We start from the raw sequence: 17,120 nt of genomic DNA, 5'->3' as shown, positions 1-17,120 counted from the left end.
TATCCTGGTGTAGAGGTTAGGATCCCCACTGACCAACTACTGATGATCTATCCTGGTGTGGAGGTTAGGATCCCCGCTGACCAACTACTGATGATCTATCCTGGTGTAGAGGTTAGGATCCCCGCTGACCAACTACTGATCTATCCTGGTGTAGAGGTTAGGATCCCCGCTGACCAACAACTGATGATCTATCCTGGTGTAGAGGTTAGGATCCCCGCTGACCAACTATTGATGATCTATCCTGGTGTAGAGGTTAGGATCCCCACTGACCAACTACTGATGATCTATCCTGGTGTAGAGGTTAGGATCCCCGCTGACCAACTACTGATGATCTATCCTGGTGTAGAGGTTAGGATCCCCGCTGACCAACTACTGATAATATATCCTGGTGTAGAGGTTAGGATCCCGCTGACCAACTACTGATGATCTATCCTGGTGCAGAGGTTAGGATCCCCGCTGACCAACTACTGATGATCTACTCTGGTGTAGAGGTTAGGATCCCCGCTGACCAACTACTGATGATCTACTCTGGTGTAGAGGTTAGGATCCCCGCTGACCAACTATTGATGATCTATCCTGGTGCAGAGGTTAGGATCCCCGCTGACCAACTACTGATGATCTACTCTGGTGTAGAGGTTAGGATCCCCGCTGACCAACTACTGATGATCTACTCTGGTGTAGAGGTTAGGATCCCCGCTGACCAACTATTGATGATCTATCCTGGTGCAGAGGTTAGGATCCCCGCTGACCAACTACTGATGATCTACTCTGGTGTAGAGGTTAGGATCCCCGCTGACCAACTACTGATGATCTACTCTGGTGTAGAGGTTAGGATCCCCGCTGACCAACTACTGATGATCTATCCTGGTGTAGAGGTTAGGATCCCCGCTGACCAACTATTGATGATCTATCCTGGTGCAGAGGTTAGGATCCCCGCTGACCAACTACTGATGATCTACTCTGGTGTAGAGGTTAGGATCCCCGCTGACCAACTACTGATGATCTATCCTGGTGTAGAGGTTAGGATCCCCGCTGACCAACTACTGATGATCTATCCTGGTGTAGAGGTTAACGCCTTTAAGTTGCAGTTCAGGAGAAAGGCTGTATAAAAAAAAAAAAAAAAGCGAAAGAGGACATGACTTTATTCTAGACATCACTGGGGGTCCCGGGTGTGATGATGTAGCGGCTGAACACAGCATCTCCGGCCCCTGGATCCTGTGCCTGTGCATCTTAGAGCCTGAATCACACTCAGACCTGGTCTCCTACACCCCAATCACTTCGCTGCCAGGTCCGCCAGCCACCTAGGTTCTGTTCACTGTCTGGATATGAACCTCCCAGTTTCCAACAGCCAAAACACAATTACTACACCTTTGGGGTTTATGGATTTTTTTGAGAGCTACAAGGACAGACTAATAAAGTTTAAGGCTTTATTCTAAAAAGGTAGCAGTTAGAGATGAGCGAGCATACTCGCTAAGGGCAATTAGTCGAGCGAGCATTGCCCTTAGCGAATACCTGCCCGCTCGAGAGAAAAGGTGCGGCTGCGGGCGGCGGGCAGGGAGCGGCGAGGAGGAACGGAGGGGTGATCTCTCTCTCCCTCCCCCCGCTCCCCCTGCTCACTGCCGCAACTCACCTGTCACCTGCGCCGGCAGCCGACCTTTTCTCTCGAGCGGGCAGGTACTCGCTAAGGGCAATGCTCGCTCATCTCTAATAGCAGTGCTTTTATAAAAATATGCAGAAAGCATAATGTACCAAGGGGTAAGGAACATCTAATATACACAACACAGCTCTGAGGGATACAATAATAGAGATGGCAGTCCAAGAAGTCGCTTAGATCAAAGGATCTGTATCTGTTTCAGATTTTTGCTGCTCCTCGCAACCGAGATTATTCTGACAGTTTGGGGATCTCCTTCGTGGCATCAGGGAGGGGCGGCTCAGCGGACACAGATTTACCGGATGAAAATACAATTCAGTATGTTGGCCATATTTCCCCAGGAGGGAAACTATAGCCGCCATGTCATAGCATGAATAGAAGATAGTCCAGCGGTTGTGCGGCTCCACGTGTTCAGATCACACAACAGCGGGACGGGATGCATTGAGGTGGAGTTATTCATATCTCCTTTGATCGAGCTTGGCTCGGACGACACCTGAGCACCTGCCCTCAATTCACCCAGCTTTTCCAGGCATTAAAATAGCTGATCCCAGAAACCACAAGCGGCCATGTAGAGCTGGGTGAATCTCCATAACATCAGGATTACTCACCTCTGCTGAACCTTCTCTTCTTACTGATTGGAGAGATCAGCGGTGAGCGAGCCTGCCTCCTCGCCTTTGCCCTGCGAGGGCCGGGTGTAGGAGAGGACACGGTGTCTGTGCCCAGGGACTTCTTGTATGCACGCAGCGGCGCCCAAGTAACATTACTGTCCTCATTAATGTGGGTCGCCTGTTCTGGGGGGACGCAGTGCCGGAACGTCTGCTCAAGGTAATGTAAGCTGGAAAAAAAGGTGAGAGACGTTCTTATTCAGGAGAACATGTTGGCTTCTGTCCTGTGAAGCACACAGACTTTACTCGGTGTGACGCCGTGTATCTGGATATGCTGGATGCCAGCTTTTTTTACACTCTTCATTTCTGTGTCATCCGAATCCCCACTTTTTTTTGCCATTGAGAGACCAGACCGTCCGTGCGCCTTTATTCTCACACTTACTGATTGAATGGGTGACTTTATGCCCAAGGAATCGGACCAGAATAATACATACTGTGAATCTTTTACACAGATTATCAGTCTGTATTAAAAAAACTGGCATGTCTGTATGCCAGCGACTGTAATGGGTCAGTGTGCCAGCCTGCAGCCTAAGGCCGGCTGCACACGGCGCCCCCCAGGAGACCCCATACTTAGCTGCAGATCCGGCGTCCTCGCTCCTGCATGACGCTTCCCCGCCCACCTCCGCCGAGTCATGTGACACGCCCACCACGGCGGTGGTGGGCGGGGAAGCGTTTTCACGCTATCTTCCGCTGTGCTACAGCGGAAGCTAGCGTGAACAGATGGCTTCCATTGACTGCAACGGAAGCCGTCCGCGCGTACACCCGCGGCAAATGGAGCATGCTGCGGGTGAGGACGGGAGATTTCACGGTGCGGAATTCCGCACCGTGAGCCCTGAGCTATTAGGTTCAATAGAACCTAATAGCTGCGGGCAACGCAGCGGATTTCCGCCAAATCCGTTCGTGGGAAGGAGGCATTAGGGCTTGTTCACATGGGCATATGCAATTTCAGTCGGTAAAAAAGGGCATCATTTTCACTGCGTGTTACATGTGCTTTTCCATGCTGTTCAGGCGTGCTCAAAAAAAAAAAAAAAAAAGAGAAGACAGATGACGGCCCGAGTGATGTCCGTTTGGTTACAATCCGCCAAAAAACTGTGTGCGCAAAACGAAAACAAAATGAACATTAGGTTTAATGTATGCCTCCCCCTCAAACTTTAACGGGCAATGCTGATTTGTGGATACGGACCAAAATAGGACGGGCTGCGATTTGTTTTTACGTGCAACATTGGTCCAAATAAACACAATTCTGAATAGACCAATTTGATTCCGCGGCTCAGCGTGCGGTCAGCAAACAATAGACTGAATACCAGCAGACAATACGGCCGTGTGAACGGGCCCTTGGGCTTCAGAATGGAGATGCGCATATTACTTAGTAATTCGGAAATAAGTACAAACAAACAGGATCCATCTCAGTCATGATAAATCTGCCTGTACAGGAAAGAACATTCCAGGCTTTCTGTTAGCTGATGCTCTATTCCCTGGATCGGTCATCAGTCGTTCATGGACAGTAGTCCGCCCCTCTGGACCCCTCATCATTCAGCTGATCATCCAGTCCAGCCGTTGTCATCAGTGGTCAGAGGAGGAAGTCCAAGTACCAGCTTCACTCCCACTGAACTCAATGGGAGCGCTGATCCTACACTTCCAGCTGCTGACCATGGTGAGGCCGTCACCTCCTGTCCTAAGCAGGCGGTCTAAGAGCAGCCAGGCGCTCTCACTGATTTCAATGGGAGCGAGGCTGGCACTCCGACATGTCTGACCACTGATGACAACGTCTGGCCTGCTGCCAGTGCAGCGGGTTGGAGGATCAGTTGATGGATTGGGACCCCTGTCCATCAATGACTGATCACCTATCCACGGAATTAATCATGAGATAAAAAAAGCTTGGAATACCCTTTTAATTCCCCGGGCTGCCCATCCTCCAACAAACCTCTATAATCAGTAGTCTATTGGTTTTTCAATGGCCGCCCAGTGGTCCTCTTTAGCTTGATCATTCACAGCCATTCAGTGAATGACATCACTGAATGGCTGTGATTGGTTTATCGAGTGCTGGCTGTGATTGGCTTGGGCTCGATCCAATCACAGCGCTTACGTTGGGGGACGTTAAAGCCGAGCAGGGAGATGACAACGGGGAGAAATCTAAAGCAGCTTGCTGCACCGCCGAGTAGACCATCATGCCAGGGACACAGACGCTGGGTGGGAGGTGAGTATTGCGGGGGTTTTTTTACCTACTATATACTGGAGTATAGCTAGACTTCTACTCGAGTCAATAAGTTTCCCCAGTTTTTTGTGGTAAAGCGTATTGACTCGGCTTACACTCGGGTCGGCTAATACTCCAGTATATACGGTACTTATTTCCAGAAATGCACCTACATCAACTCAAATCAACACTGACACAACTTATCCAGTTTCCGGTAAAACTTTACAGAAAGTTTAGAAATCAGTATTTTTAGCTGTTAAAAATATGGCAGTGCAGCATTTTTCTGTAAAAACTCAAAAATGTAATGTATAAAAGGGGAAAAATGTTTAAGATTGAAACGACCAAACTAACATTTAGTGGTATAAGCGTCGTCTCTGAGAACTGCTGGCCTTCTGTGTGGGTCAGAGTGTACCCACGTCCGGCCCCTCTGAACAGATACATTCCAGTCCAGGTAGGTTGTTCTACATCACACAGCTCTTCTTCATCTGTTGTTTTTGCTTCATAAACCGCATTTTTGAGGTCACCCCACCAGTTCTCTTTGGGATTGAGGTCAGCGGATTGGGTGGCCACTCGATAATGTCAATCCTGGTTGTTCAGAACCAAAACACTGTTCACCTACTGGTGTGTTTCGGGTCATTATCGTGTTGAATCACTCATTTTGAGGACATTTCTTCATTAGCATACGGCAACATGATCTCCTCAAGTATGTATGTATATATATATATATATATATATATATATATATATATATATATATATATATATATATATATATATATATATATTTAAAAAGATCCATGATCCCTGCCCCGTGGTATGAGAAGCATCCCCACCACCATGCTTTACTGTCTTCTCATTGTACTGTGGCTTCAGTTCATTGCCCAGGAGTCGCCTGACATACCGTCTGCGGCCACTAGACCCAAAGGGAACAATTTAGCTTTCATCAATCCATAAAGTGTTACGCCATTTCTCTTTTGCCAGTCTGTGTTCCCTTGCAAATTTGGGTCGGAAGGGGTGTTGTCTCTCCTTAAGGAGAGTAATCATTTATGTGCAGAGACCCCTAGTAGGTGAATGTATGGGGAAGGGGGGGGGTCACATAGTCTCTCCCCAAGGAGAGCACCCAGAAGGCGCGTGAAGACACCTAGGAGGTGAGTGAGGAGACTTTCAAGGCCATGTATGCTCCTCTAGGTAAGATATGAATCTAAGGAAGATGGAACAATTCCCAATCATTGCTTTAAAGACTTGTTTAAAGAGTCGTACGTTGATTTGAAGGACTGCTGCCATCCAATAGGTGGCGCTGCAGAGGTATTCTTCCATCTTCTTTATTTGCATATATTACCCAGAGGAGCATGCATGGCCTTTTAAGTCTCCTCACCCACCTCCTAGTTGTCTCCACACCCCTTCTGGGTGCGCTCCTTAAAGAGAGACGACAGTCCTCCTGACCCCCATACACAGGCCTCTCACCAGCCAAGCCAGAAACCTACTGCACACCAATGAGGGGCAAACACCCAGCTGTCTGTGTATGGTTTTCTGGCTTGGTTTCCTATTGCTAATCACAGTTTTAAAAACTTTTTTAAAGAGTCGTACAGTAATTTGCAGGACTGCTGCCATCCAATAGGTGGCGCTGCAGAGGTATTCTTCCATCTTTCTTATTTGCGTGGAGTTCTTGCCGATAACTTCGGCTTCATTAAATGTTCTTCTGATCCAGCAGTCCTCACTGGTAAGTTCACACCTTTCTTTGATGTGATCATTGCTGAGCCATTTTAGCTATTCTTTGATCCATTTGAACATTAGTTCCCCGCTTCCTTCCGCGTCTCTCAGGTTTGGGTTACTACTTACTTTAAGACATTTGACATCACTTTACCTGAACAGCCTAGAATTTGCTGCACTTCTCTATGCTTTTCCCTCTCCAATTAACATTTTAATCAACTTAGTCCTTCCCTTACAAGTACATTACTTGCTATGTAGAGATATCACTTCTACCAAAACCAGGGCTTTATCAGGTTAGTGAGGTTGGACTATGTCTGAACACGGCTGTATATATAGTAGAAAAAGTACAAATCGGTGTTTACTCACAGCGCAGCCTTGTCTTGTTTAAGAAGTTTAGGTGAGAATTCGCTTAATACATCCAGGAAGAGGAGGTTCTTCGCAGACCATGGAGAGAGCCGCACCGAAAACTTTATACCTTCCCTAGAAGAACATAAATGTACTGGGTATGAGATCCATAGCAGTTCCTCTCCTACTCTGTGGACTCTACAGTCTTATAAATAGGACTGCGCGAATTCGTGAACACGTAGAGAAAACCTCTTCAGTGAGCGATGCCATATCTCCAGCCTACAAGACCTCCCAGAAGATTGTCATTCATGTGTTACATCTTTATACTAAATGCCCACAAGATGGCACTGTAACAAAGCATACCGAAAAATGTCAGTAGGATCTGCTGTGTGCTCCGCCAGGACACCCGAGGAACCCGGGTCTAGCAGTCTGCCCCATGCACTGCAGATACGGGCAGAGAAATGTCCATGCAGAACCATCATGGACAATCCTGATCAGGGCTCCCAGGGTTACCAACCGTCCACATACTCCTGGATAGTCTGTCTAATAGAGCCCTCCACGGGTGGACGACACCGAGGACAAGCGTATTTCACCTCTGCATTTGGTCCGTATTTTGGGGGTGGTAATACGAGCTAAGGTAAATCAGCAGTCCTGGTATCTCATGGCCGTACTTTTTACAGCTGACCCATTTTGTGTGCAGTTACCTCTGTATTTGTATTCTTTTCTATTGGACAGATACAGATCAGCATCTGCCCAGTAGAAAGTAAATCTAGATCAATTAGTGGTGAAATACTGAGGACGTCGGCTGTCATGTCATCAGGTAACAGGTCTGTAATAAGCACCTGTATTACGGACGTGTTACAATCTGCTAGTCCGGCCTCAGGGGGCGATCACACTAAGAGCTGCAAATGTAAACATCAAAAATATTCATAGTGCCCAATTCACTGCATGGAGAAAGAGTGTGTGTATTTTGGCTGTGTCGGGCTGTTTTACATCAGAATACCTTTTATAGGGTACTTCACACGTAGCGGAATTGGTGCAGCACAATTCACACCTTCAATTGAAAAGCTGAAATCTGTATCAAAAAATACACCAAAATCCACAACCTGTGAACGTACCCCCGTGAACGTACCCCCGTGAACGTACCCCCGTGAACGTACCCCTGTGAACGTACCCCTGTGAACGTACCCCTGTGCGGTACAGAATAGTGCAGACTGAAAGGAATATTCCAAACAGGCATACTGCAGAAAGCAAAAACTATGCCACATGGTAGCCTATGGATAGAGAAGGGCAAATGGTAGTGATGCATGCCGGCCGCGGACCTCCTTGTGGAGGCCATATGTATGAAGGTCCCGGATATCCAGGCGTTACACACATTAGTATTTTATGTAATCAAACGATAGAAAACACTGACATAAAATAAGACTTCGCAATAATCACTTCGCATGCGTGCAGAAGCCCGGGAAAGCTGGGTACAGATCCACCTGTACTCCAAGGACTCCACACTTGCGATACCGCTAGAGTGATTGATTGAGGCTCTGCCATGAAGGTTGGTAGCGGATTTCAAGTGCGCTCGGAATAGTCGATCAGTAAGTAACTAGGGACAGACGCGGGATTGATAGGTATCACCCCCTCTCTCCTGTCTGGTATGTGACACACACAGTGCCAAGTACTGCACACTAGTAGTGGAACCTTGTTATAGGTGTCTGTTGCTATAGGTGCTGCAGGAGAAGCAGAGGAGGAGGGGAGCTCATCGCCAGGCAGCGCTTATCCGCTGCTGGTCACATGTGGAAGGAGAGATGGATTGCCGATGACGTACTTGGAGTGGAATAAGGAGCTTGTGAAGTGCACTACTAGTCCCAGCTGCAGCAGAGAGCAATGAGCTTGTGTAGATAAGCAGCAAACAGGTCCTGAGGGCAGGATCAGACGCAGAGGAGGGCAAGAGCCAACGAGAAGAGAGGACCCTGGCACCAAGGGGACTGGAGGGCCAGAAGCCTGCCCCCAGGCATCAGAGGCCCCCCCCCCCCACGGCACCTGAAGCCACTATTGGACCAAGAAGGGGAATGATTTCACCCCCGTCAGAAGTGTCCGGTAGTAGGCCACAGAGGGGCCTAAACTTTAGGCCTGGAGGCCGGTAAGCGGTGCAAGGATTGTGGCTGCTCATTTCCACCCTAAACACCAGAGAACATTCTGCAGGAGGAAGTGTCTCCCGTGGTGTGAGCGGTGATGGCATCAGGCATGTAGCAAGGTCACTCCCGGAATGAGGGAGAGCCGCACTGCTCCCAGAACCATTCCTCCGCCACTGACCGTATCGTGGGCGGTAGCAAAGAAGCCGCGTGAAGAGGAGTGAACCCGCCTCTCTTAAAAGAGCTGAAAGAGAATGGCAGAGACGAAGCAAGTAGCGCATTCCCCCATGCAGACACTGAGCAGTGGTCCCTTTGGGGCCACAACAAAAGAAAAGGGGTGTAGGGTTCCCTGCACCCAAAAGAGGTATGTTCCTAGGAGTTGTGGGCAGGACATTAGTGGTGGTAGTGGCGGAGGGAAAGAAGGAAGGAGAGAAGAAGGTGGAAAGAGAAGATACTTACCCCGGTGGAGAGGAATACTTACCTTTCCGTCACATGAAATATAGCTCCCAGTCCCCATCAGTGTACCCCCAGTGCTCCAATGTGGAGGTCACTATGACTGGCGGATCAGGGTCAAAACTAACTCTGCCTCCTTTCCTTTGAGTGTCGGGCGGTAAACAGAGAGGGTAAATTTAGTCTGTTTGCCCTCCTAAGTGGGGTAAACAGAGAGTCTAATGCCAGCCTTGTAGTCCCAGAGTCAGGAAGACTAATGAAATAAGAGGTGTGCCTCCTACGGACATTAAGCTAAAACTATTCAGCTTGGTGCCTGCAGGAGGAGTGCAGCAGGTAGGAGGAGCTAACAATTCTTTTGCTTAGTATTCGCCTCCTAGTGGCAGTAGCTATACCAATGGTACTAGGCTGAGTCCACCAATAAAACGGCTGAGAAAACACATATTGCAAAAATGGTTAGAATCACTTATTCTGTACAATTAAAAAAAACACAACAAAAAAAACACTTTAACCCTTTCCAAACCAATTTTGGATTCAGGGTTTCCTAAAAGGCTTTCTCTTTTTGCTGTTATACAACGGTGCCATCTGCTGGCTAAAGCCAGTGTGTGTGCGCCAGAGAGGCTCCGACAGCAGAGTGGCTGGCAATAGACAGCAAGAATACCTTGTCGGACGTCTTCTGACATTGGAGCTGTATAAGCTTCAATCAGAATGTAGGAAGACATCAGACAGTGGATTGGAAAGGGTGAACATCATTGGGCTTTACAAAATGACCCATAATACTACAAATGTCCAAGTGCTTGATTTTATGCACCTGGCTGCAATGACCGTGGCTTACACACCTGAGCTTAATAATCTAAGTGGGGTGCACATACTTTTGGCCATGTAATTTATAACGCAAGTTATTTACAATCATACCAAAGAAACGCAGAACAGGCAAATGTGTTTTTAACCCCAGTGAAAGGGTGCTTTAAACACACCCCAGAGGAATTGGCTTCTTAGGTACCCTGCACATAGAAAGGACACAATAGGGTGTTGTATTTCAGTGCCCAAGAACGTGAGACTGCAAAATTCCAAACCTCGCCAGTTGGAGATCCAGATTAACCTTCAGCAAAAAGCAATCTGTGTAGCTGTCACATGTGATGAATTACACGTGTCCAGAAAATCTGCTGTTGTGATCTGGAATTGTGCACTTCTCATTACGAAGGGCAGAAGCCAAGCTGTGAAGGAGCGGCACACTCACTTGTGGAGGAGGACAATGTCCTCGCGATTTCTAATTTGGTCGGGCCCCAGCAGAAGGGAGAAGCGTCTTGCAAGATCCCGGATTTCAAGGAAAGGCTGTGAAAAGTGCCGGTCAGGAGAGTCTTCCTCCGAGCTGAGGCCGGTGTACGCCTGTGGAGATGTAGGCTTAGGTTATAGAGAAGACAATAAGATCTACATCACAAAAGCATTGTGGTGACGATTCAATACTGGAATCCCAGAAACCTGCTAGCTGTCCTGCTAATGTAATAATTCCCCTTCATCCCCTATACAGCTGTATAACCACTATGCATCGTGCGATCGCCAAGGGTGTATGAAGAGGCCCCGGGAGCTGCCAGGACGTGAACAAAGTTAGCTCCAATTGCGACTTAACTAATTAGATACCGCAGTCAAAGCTAACTGTGCTCTAATGAGTTAACCGGAGGGCACATCATCTAAGGACCTGGTGTGAGGACTCCCATCAGCACCCCACCCCTGCAATGTGAAAACAGGATGCCGATAGGTTGGCTTGACAGTCTGGGTTTTAGTGAAGGTTCAATGGCTTCCATGCATGGATGTCTATTAAGCCTTGCCTGTGGATGGATTTAACAGGCAACAGTAAAAAGTACTATATACTGCAATACTTAAGTATACGGTACAAGCGATTGCAAGTTCAAATTCCTCATGAAGGGCTAAAAATATGCAGGAAAGAGTCCTCCCACAGCCATGTGTGCATTTCAGGGTTCTTACTGCATGTAAATATACGTATTTGTTGAAGGGCCTTGCTGTGCGCTCAAATAAGAACTATGACAATAATCTGGGTACTCACTCTGAAGGGGGAGGTTCCCCAATGCAAAATGAGGTGTCCCCTCCTCCCTTGGGGCCCCAGGATGGCCTGTCAGTCAGTATAGATAATCCTTCGTGGAGATGATGTAATCTCACACGGGAGTAGTAGAATCTTCTTTATCCTAAATGTCACGCTTACAAATGTCCCTCACACAGGAGGTCCAACAGCGGAGGCAACGTGTTTCGGCCACCCAGTGGCCCTTGTCAAGCCTTGACAAGGGCCACTAGGTGGTCGAAACGCGTTGCATCTGACAGGCCATCCTGGGACCCCAAGGGAGGTGGTGACACTTCATTTTGCATTGGGGAACCTTCAGAGTGAGCATCCAGATTATTGTCATAGTTCTCTAATTTGAGCGCACAGCAAGACCCTCTAACACTTTCTTACCCCCATCATTGTGAATTTTGGTGGTGGTGGTGGTGGGGGGGGGGTCTGTTTTATTTGCATGTGCCGCTCTCCAAATACTGTGGATTATAAGAGGACCAGGTATTTTTTCGTATGTCTATCAGGTTCATCTAGGCGCGGTCCTCATTCACACAGCATTAAATATGCAGATGTGGGGAGTTTTGTTTGTGCACGTATTCACTCACAAAAAATAAGCAAGAGGGCCAATTGATGTCACTGCTTTTTAAACTCCTCCTTCTCAAGCCAACATGCGTACAAACATGGTGACTGTGTATGCAACTACGTATGTGCTGTGTTCTTACATAATCCCACAGACTTTAATGGGCGATTTAAGACCAAAATAGGCCACGCTGCGTATTATTTTATCTACACACGTGAACAGCTCTCATCTAAATAACCCGCTGCAAACCAACGGGGTTCACGGAACGGAGAGAAAGTCTTGTTAACAGAAGAAAGCAGCTTACCGCTTTTAAAAAGTAAGAAAAAATAAAAACTTGTTAACACCATAAATCGCACCGATCTGCAAAATAAAGTGCGCATTGTTTTTGCTGCAGCCTTCAAAAAAGGACCTCACTAAAAAAGTTTATAAAGTTTTTTTCCAGTAAGTTTGTAGCACATTCAAAGGTACCATCAAAAAACATTCTTCATCCCAAAAATAAAAAAGCTGGAGCTCTCAGGAGGCGGGGACCTAAAACAAGTGCTAACATTTGACAAACCTCTGGTTTTGAAGAGGTCAAAGGCTTCTTCCCACGGCAATGCATCATTGCTGACACAGGGATACTCATCTGTACGCCGTAGGCAGAGGGGTCCGGGATTCTGGAGACAGCTGAGCTGGCCATTCTGTGCCGCTGCCAGATCTCCCATCCACCGCTGTAAACACGCTATCTCACCTTCATATTTGATCTGCAGATTTCATTAGATGTGAGGATAATAGAATGGCGGCTTCTGTGATTGCAGTGAATTGAATGCTGGCCTCTGGGGACAGCGGAGATGGAATGTATAATCTTCGTCGTCAGTCTCTCGTTCGGTGCGCTCGCTCACAATCACTTTTGAATTGCTTGATAAAGGAGCAGTTTTCATTCATTTACAGCTTCCAGGCTCATCTGTTCCCCCAGAGCGGCTGGAGGGGCCGGGTTTGACTCAGCAGATGGTTTATTGCAGTTGGCAGATGTTGTTTTCTCTCCATGTAATAGCTGCTGCTTCCTATTGTCTAGAGAAGTGATTGCAAGGAGCTGGTCAAGTCCTGAATTAACCTCTTGGCGACACCGTACGTATATGTACGTCAGATGTACGCGGTGATTGTACGGAGTGGGCATGAGTGCCAGGCCAGCAGCATACACAGTGGGTGTTGATTGTTTTTGACAGCTGATACCTGGCCGCAGAAGCTGCATTTGGAGATAACTGGATAGCAGCTATTACCCATACAGATGCAGCTATCATTTCTGACAGTTAAATGTAAATGGTCCAACAGTGGGAGGTGGGCTCCCTCAGGCTCCAATGTTGTAAGATTGTGGCTGAACGTTCATTATGGTAGCTTGAGCTCCATGTAGGTTTGTCTATTAAGCCTAGCCTGTGGCAGAGCTTAATAGAATGCCGAATCAAATACAATAGACTGCAATACTGAAGCAGTGCAGTGCATTGTATGAGCGATCAAATGATTGCTAGTTCAGGTCCACTTCAGGGATTGAAAATAAAGTAAAAATACGGTAAATATTTTATAATTATTGCATGAAATAAAAACATTTAGTTTAAAAAACCCTTTTCCTATTTTTAACATAACAAATTACAACAAAGAAATAAAGCCAAAACATACATGGTATTGGCGCCTCCATAAAAGTGACCTATCAAAATGATCAGAAGAAAGTGGCTTAGAAGCTCGGCAAGGGTCATAAATGACTTAAAGGGGTTTTCCCGTGAGAGCAAGTGGGGTTATACACTTCTGTATGGCCATATTAATGCACTTTGTAATATACATCGTGCATTAAATATTGGCCATACAGAAGTTATACACAGTTTACCCCTCCGGTGCATGCGCAAAAGACCTCTGCGGCGCGAGCACGCCGGAGCCGGACAGAAGAGAGCAGACAGCGCAAGCGCGTCTAATCCCGGCAGAAGGCAGCTTTAGTCGGTGCCATGGAGACGGGGATGCCAGCATCGGAGGGGTAAGTGTATAACTTCTGTATGGCCAATATTTAATGCACGATGTACATTACAAAGTGCATTAATATGGCCATACAGAAGTGTATAACCCCACTTGCTATCGCGGGACAACCCCTTTAAAGTAAAGCCCAACACAGAGATCCCTAAAATATAACTCTTATTAGATATAACTATAAATTCACTTGCTAAAAGCTTAAAAATCCAGATTGCAGCTGCCTGAGACAAACAAACACTCATTAGATCAATCGCCGCTGTGAGAGAACAGACTGGCCCTATTCCCCAGGGACATGAGTGAGGACTCCTTATATAGGAAAATGCCTGAAATACACGATCACAATCAGGGGGAAAGGATCATAAATAAGACCAAGGGGAAAACTGAGTGAACCACACATCCCTGAAAAGCAGCAGAAGCCTCACCCCCCCCCCCTTCCCCGCCTCGATGACCTGGGTTGCATCGCCTTCCATGCCGAGGAGGACTTTGCCACTTGTGGGCGGGGACATGTTACAAGGTCAGTCCTGAGTGGCAGCAACAATGGGTGCTTGGCGATGTCACACCCCAAGGGATAGGGGTTGTGCTGCCCCTGGGACTAATCCCGCACCCACCAGTATCGAGGAAATCCGTGAGAAAGATGCACTGCAAGTGAAGAGTCTGCCCCGGCGGTTGTAAGGGGGGGGGGGGGGGGGTGAGTAAAAAGCAAAATAAGAAGTGTGTGGACCTTTACAACTCCTTCCCCTTCCTCCAGTTGTGAATGGCGGAGCTGCAGCGGCTTGCACCTGTCCACATCTCTCCCCTCTATGTGGGCACTGAAAGTGGTCCTGCCGGGGTCACAACGAAAGAAAAGAAGGGTTCCTCTCTTTCCAAGGTGTAGGCCTCTTCATGTATTCAGTTTTTCCCAGTAGCTCCGTGCGTCTTCGAAGATGACAGGTCTGACTTGGCATACACTCCTGGTATAATTTACGCTAGTTTCTGGTGTAAAGTATATGTAAATCTGTTGTTCTGGGATTGGCCGAGTCTCCTCTTGATAAGCCCTGCCTACTTTTTGAAAAAGTGGCAGGCTAGGCAAAAAAAGGAAGAAGGTCACAAACGTTTGTGCAAATACTCGCGTGTGCAAAAATCTGCAACTTCTTGAAGCTAAAAACCTTTGTAAATGGGCGCCATAGTTTACAGCTGACCATTCCATGTGTGAATGGGTGATGAGCTGCTGAGAACCAGGAAACTGTATGGGGAAAAAACTATTGTAGGAACGATCGGTGTCCCCCTATACGGTCGCAATCGTCCTGCTGAACGAGCATCAATCCCACCGACTGGCGCTTGTTATACGGCTCAGACTGCGCTGCTTAAGGACCTCTAATCCCGGTGGTCCTAGAATCCCCTTACCTGGGTCAGGCACAGCAGGATGGTTCTGGTGCTTTCTTCTTTGCTCACTCTTCTGGACCGGCTCAAGGTTTCTTTTATGATGTCTCCATAATCTGTATAGTACTAGAAAAAAAGATTATTTAGTACAAAGAGTGAACAAATGTCATAGTCCCAAAGTGGCCTTCCCATCCGGTGTTATAGATGACCGTACAAACGGAGCACCCAATACTACGCAAGTGGGGATTTAAAGGGGTTCGACATTTTATTTAACCCCTCGAGGACCAGAACAATTTTTTTGTTCCGTTCCTGCTTTGCATTCTGGCAGTAGTTGTTTAATATAACCGTATGAGGCTGTGTGTTTGTGCGAGACGCGTTGTACTTTATGTGGGCGCCGTGTTCTGCTACATACACAGATACATTCACGTTATATTTTTATTTTGGCATGTAGTAAATGAAGGACATTCCTCTGTAGGTTTATCATCTTTGTAGCACCCACCAGTCATGACAATGATGCTATACATGTGTTGGAGATTCTTGATGATACCAAATATGTGTATATTATTTTATGTTTTGAGACTTAAAGGAGATTTTAAAAGGGATTCTGTCATAAGGTCCATGCTGCTTGAACCGTGGGAAGCAAGAACCTGCGTTAGGGATGCCCGTCGCCCCCGTGGAGATTTCATTTTGAAATGCTGAGGCGTTTCAGAATAAATACACTTTGAAGTTTGACTTGAGACATGGAGGCGAGCCCCGCTGCCTTTTACCCCCACTCTGACCTCCCAAATCGCTGATGTCTCTTCAGTCCTTGTTTGACTTCCCTTCTGTGAAGGGAGTGATGACGACCCGACACGGGGTCACTTGAGCACTGCAGCTATTCACCGACTGATGGCCCTCTTGTGGGGTATATCATCGCCAGCTCCCTGCACCCTGGAATGAGGACCAGCAGGGACTGGCGAAATGGCAGCGGACCGGGCAGTATGCATTCTATTATTTTACTACTGGAGGCTGAGCACGGTTTTACCGGATACTATGCGCCCCTGGATAACCGCTTTAAGACATTTTATTCATTGTTAAAAAAAAAAACTTTTAGGGGTAGTTTCACGGTTTGTGTTTTTTAACCCCTTCCCGCTCCAGAGTGTAAGCTTACGTCCTGGCAGCAGGGTACTCCCTGAAACAAGCGTAAACGTACATCCTGGGGATAGTGCGAGATCATAAGCGATCCCGCGCTATCCCGCAGCAGGAGCCACCTGTGACTGATAGCTGACCTGCCGCTGCAACAGTGGGGGTGCATCGGAGACGCGACCCCCGATGTTAACCCCTTCCTTGCAGCAATCTATGTAGATCGTGGCATGGGAAGGGTTTACAGAGGGAGTGTTGGCATTTAAGGGATATGCCAAAAGTTTTGCTTTCTGGATGATGAGACTTCCACTGATCGCTAGAATGAAGCAGGCAAAGCACTTATCGAAGCATTGCCACTGCTCACTAGCTGCATATGGACTCACAAGCTTTTTACTGAGCCCATCTACAGTGGATGAGTGATTCGGCTGCTTAGTCGTGGTAACTGGTGAAGGTTTCAGCACCCGAACCTCCAGTAATCAGAATTTATGAGAGGTCAAAAGTTTTTGTAAAGCACAGTTTGACTTTAAGCTTCCAAAGTACAATGTCAGGGAGAGAGAGGGGGAGGGGCGGGGACACTATCTATATCACCTTTATCACAGATTTGTCATGGATTGACTACTCCAAGTGCACTCGTGCCGCTATGACCCCTTGTCAGAGCTTCGATCGATCACTCCAGCGGGATTGCAAGCGCAGAGTTGTTAGACTACAGGTGGATTTGTACCCAGCTTTCCCAGGCTTCTGAATTTTTGGAGTTCTGGTTAGTTTTAAAAATGCACAAGGTTCAATTTGCAGATTTATTCTAGGAAAAAACTAGCAGTGCTAATTAAATATATATATACACATATACATACATACACACAC

General features: G+C 47.3%; 1 protein-coding gene across 1 annotated transcript in view; it reads right to left on the bottom strand.

The window, feature by feature from the left end:
• The window catches only part of STAG3 (STAG3 cohesin complex component), a 103,631-nt gene that overhangs the window by 12,057 nt on the left and 74,454 nt on the right, over positions 1–17,120 (bottom strand). Inside the window, exons 24-27 of the mRNA XM_066589520.1 lie at positions 15,162–15,263; positions 10,379–10,527; positions 6,587–6,700; positions 2,260–2,486 (exon numbers count right to left, since the gene is read on the bottom strand). Coding sequence (XP_066445617.1) covers positions 2,260–2,486; positions 6,587–6,700; positions 10,379–10,527; positions 15,162–15,263 — 592 coding nt within the window. The remainder of the gene's footprint in view (positions 1–2,259; positions 2,487–6,586; positions 6,701–10,378; positions 10,528–15,161; positions 15,264–17,120) is intronic.

This window comes from Eleutherodactylus coqui, chromosome 2 (assembly GCF_035609145.1).
Source record: "Eleutherodactylus coqui strain aEleCoq1 chromosome 2, aEleCoq1.hap1, whole genome shotgun sequence".
Taxonomy (NCBI): Eukaryota; Metazoa; Chordata; class Amphibia; order Anura; family Eleutherodactylidae; genus Eleutherodactylus; species Eleutherodactylus coqui.
The sequence above is the reverse complement of the archived record's forward strand: the minus strand, read 5'-3'. Positions and strand labels throughout refer to the sequence as shown.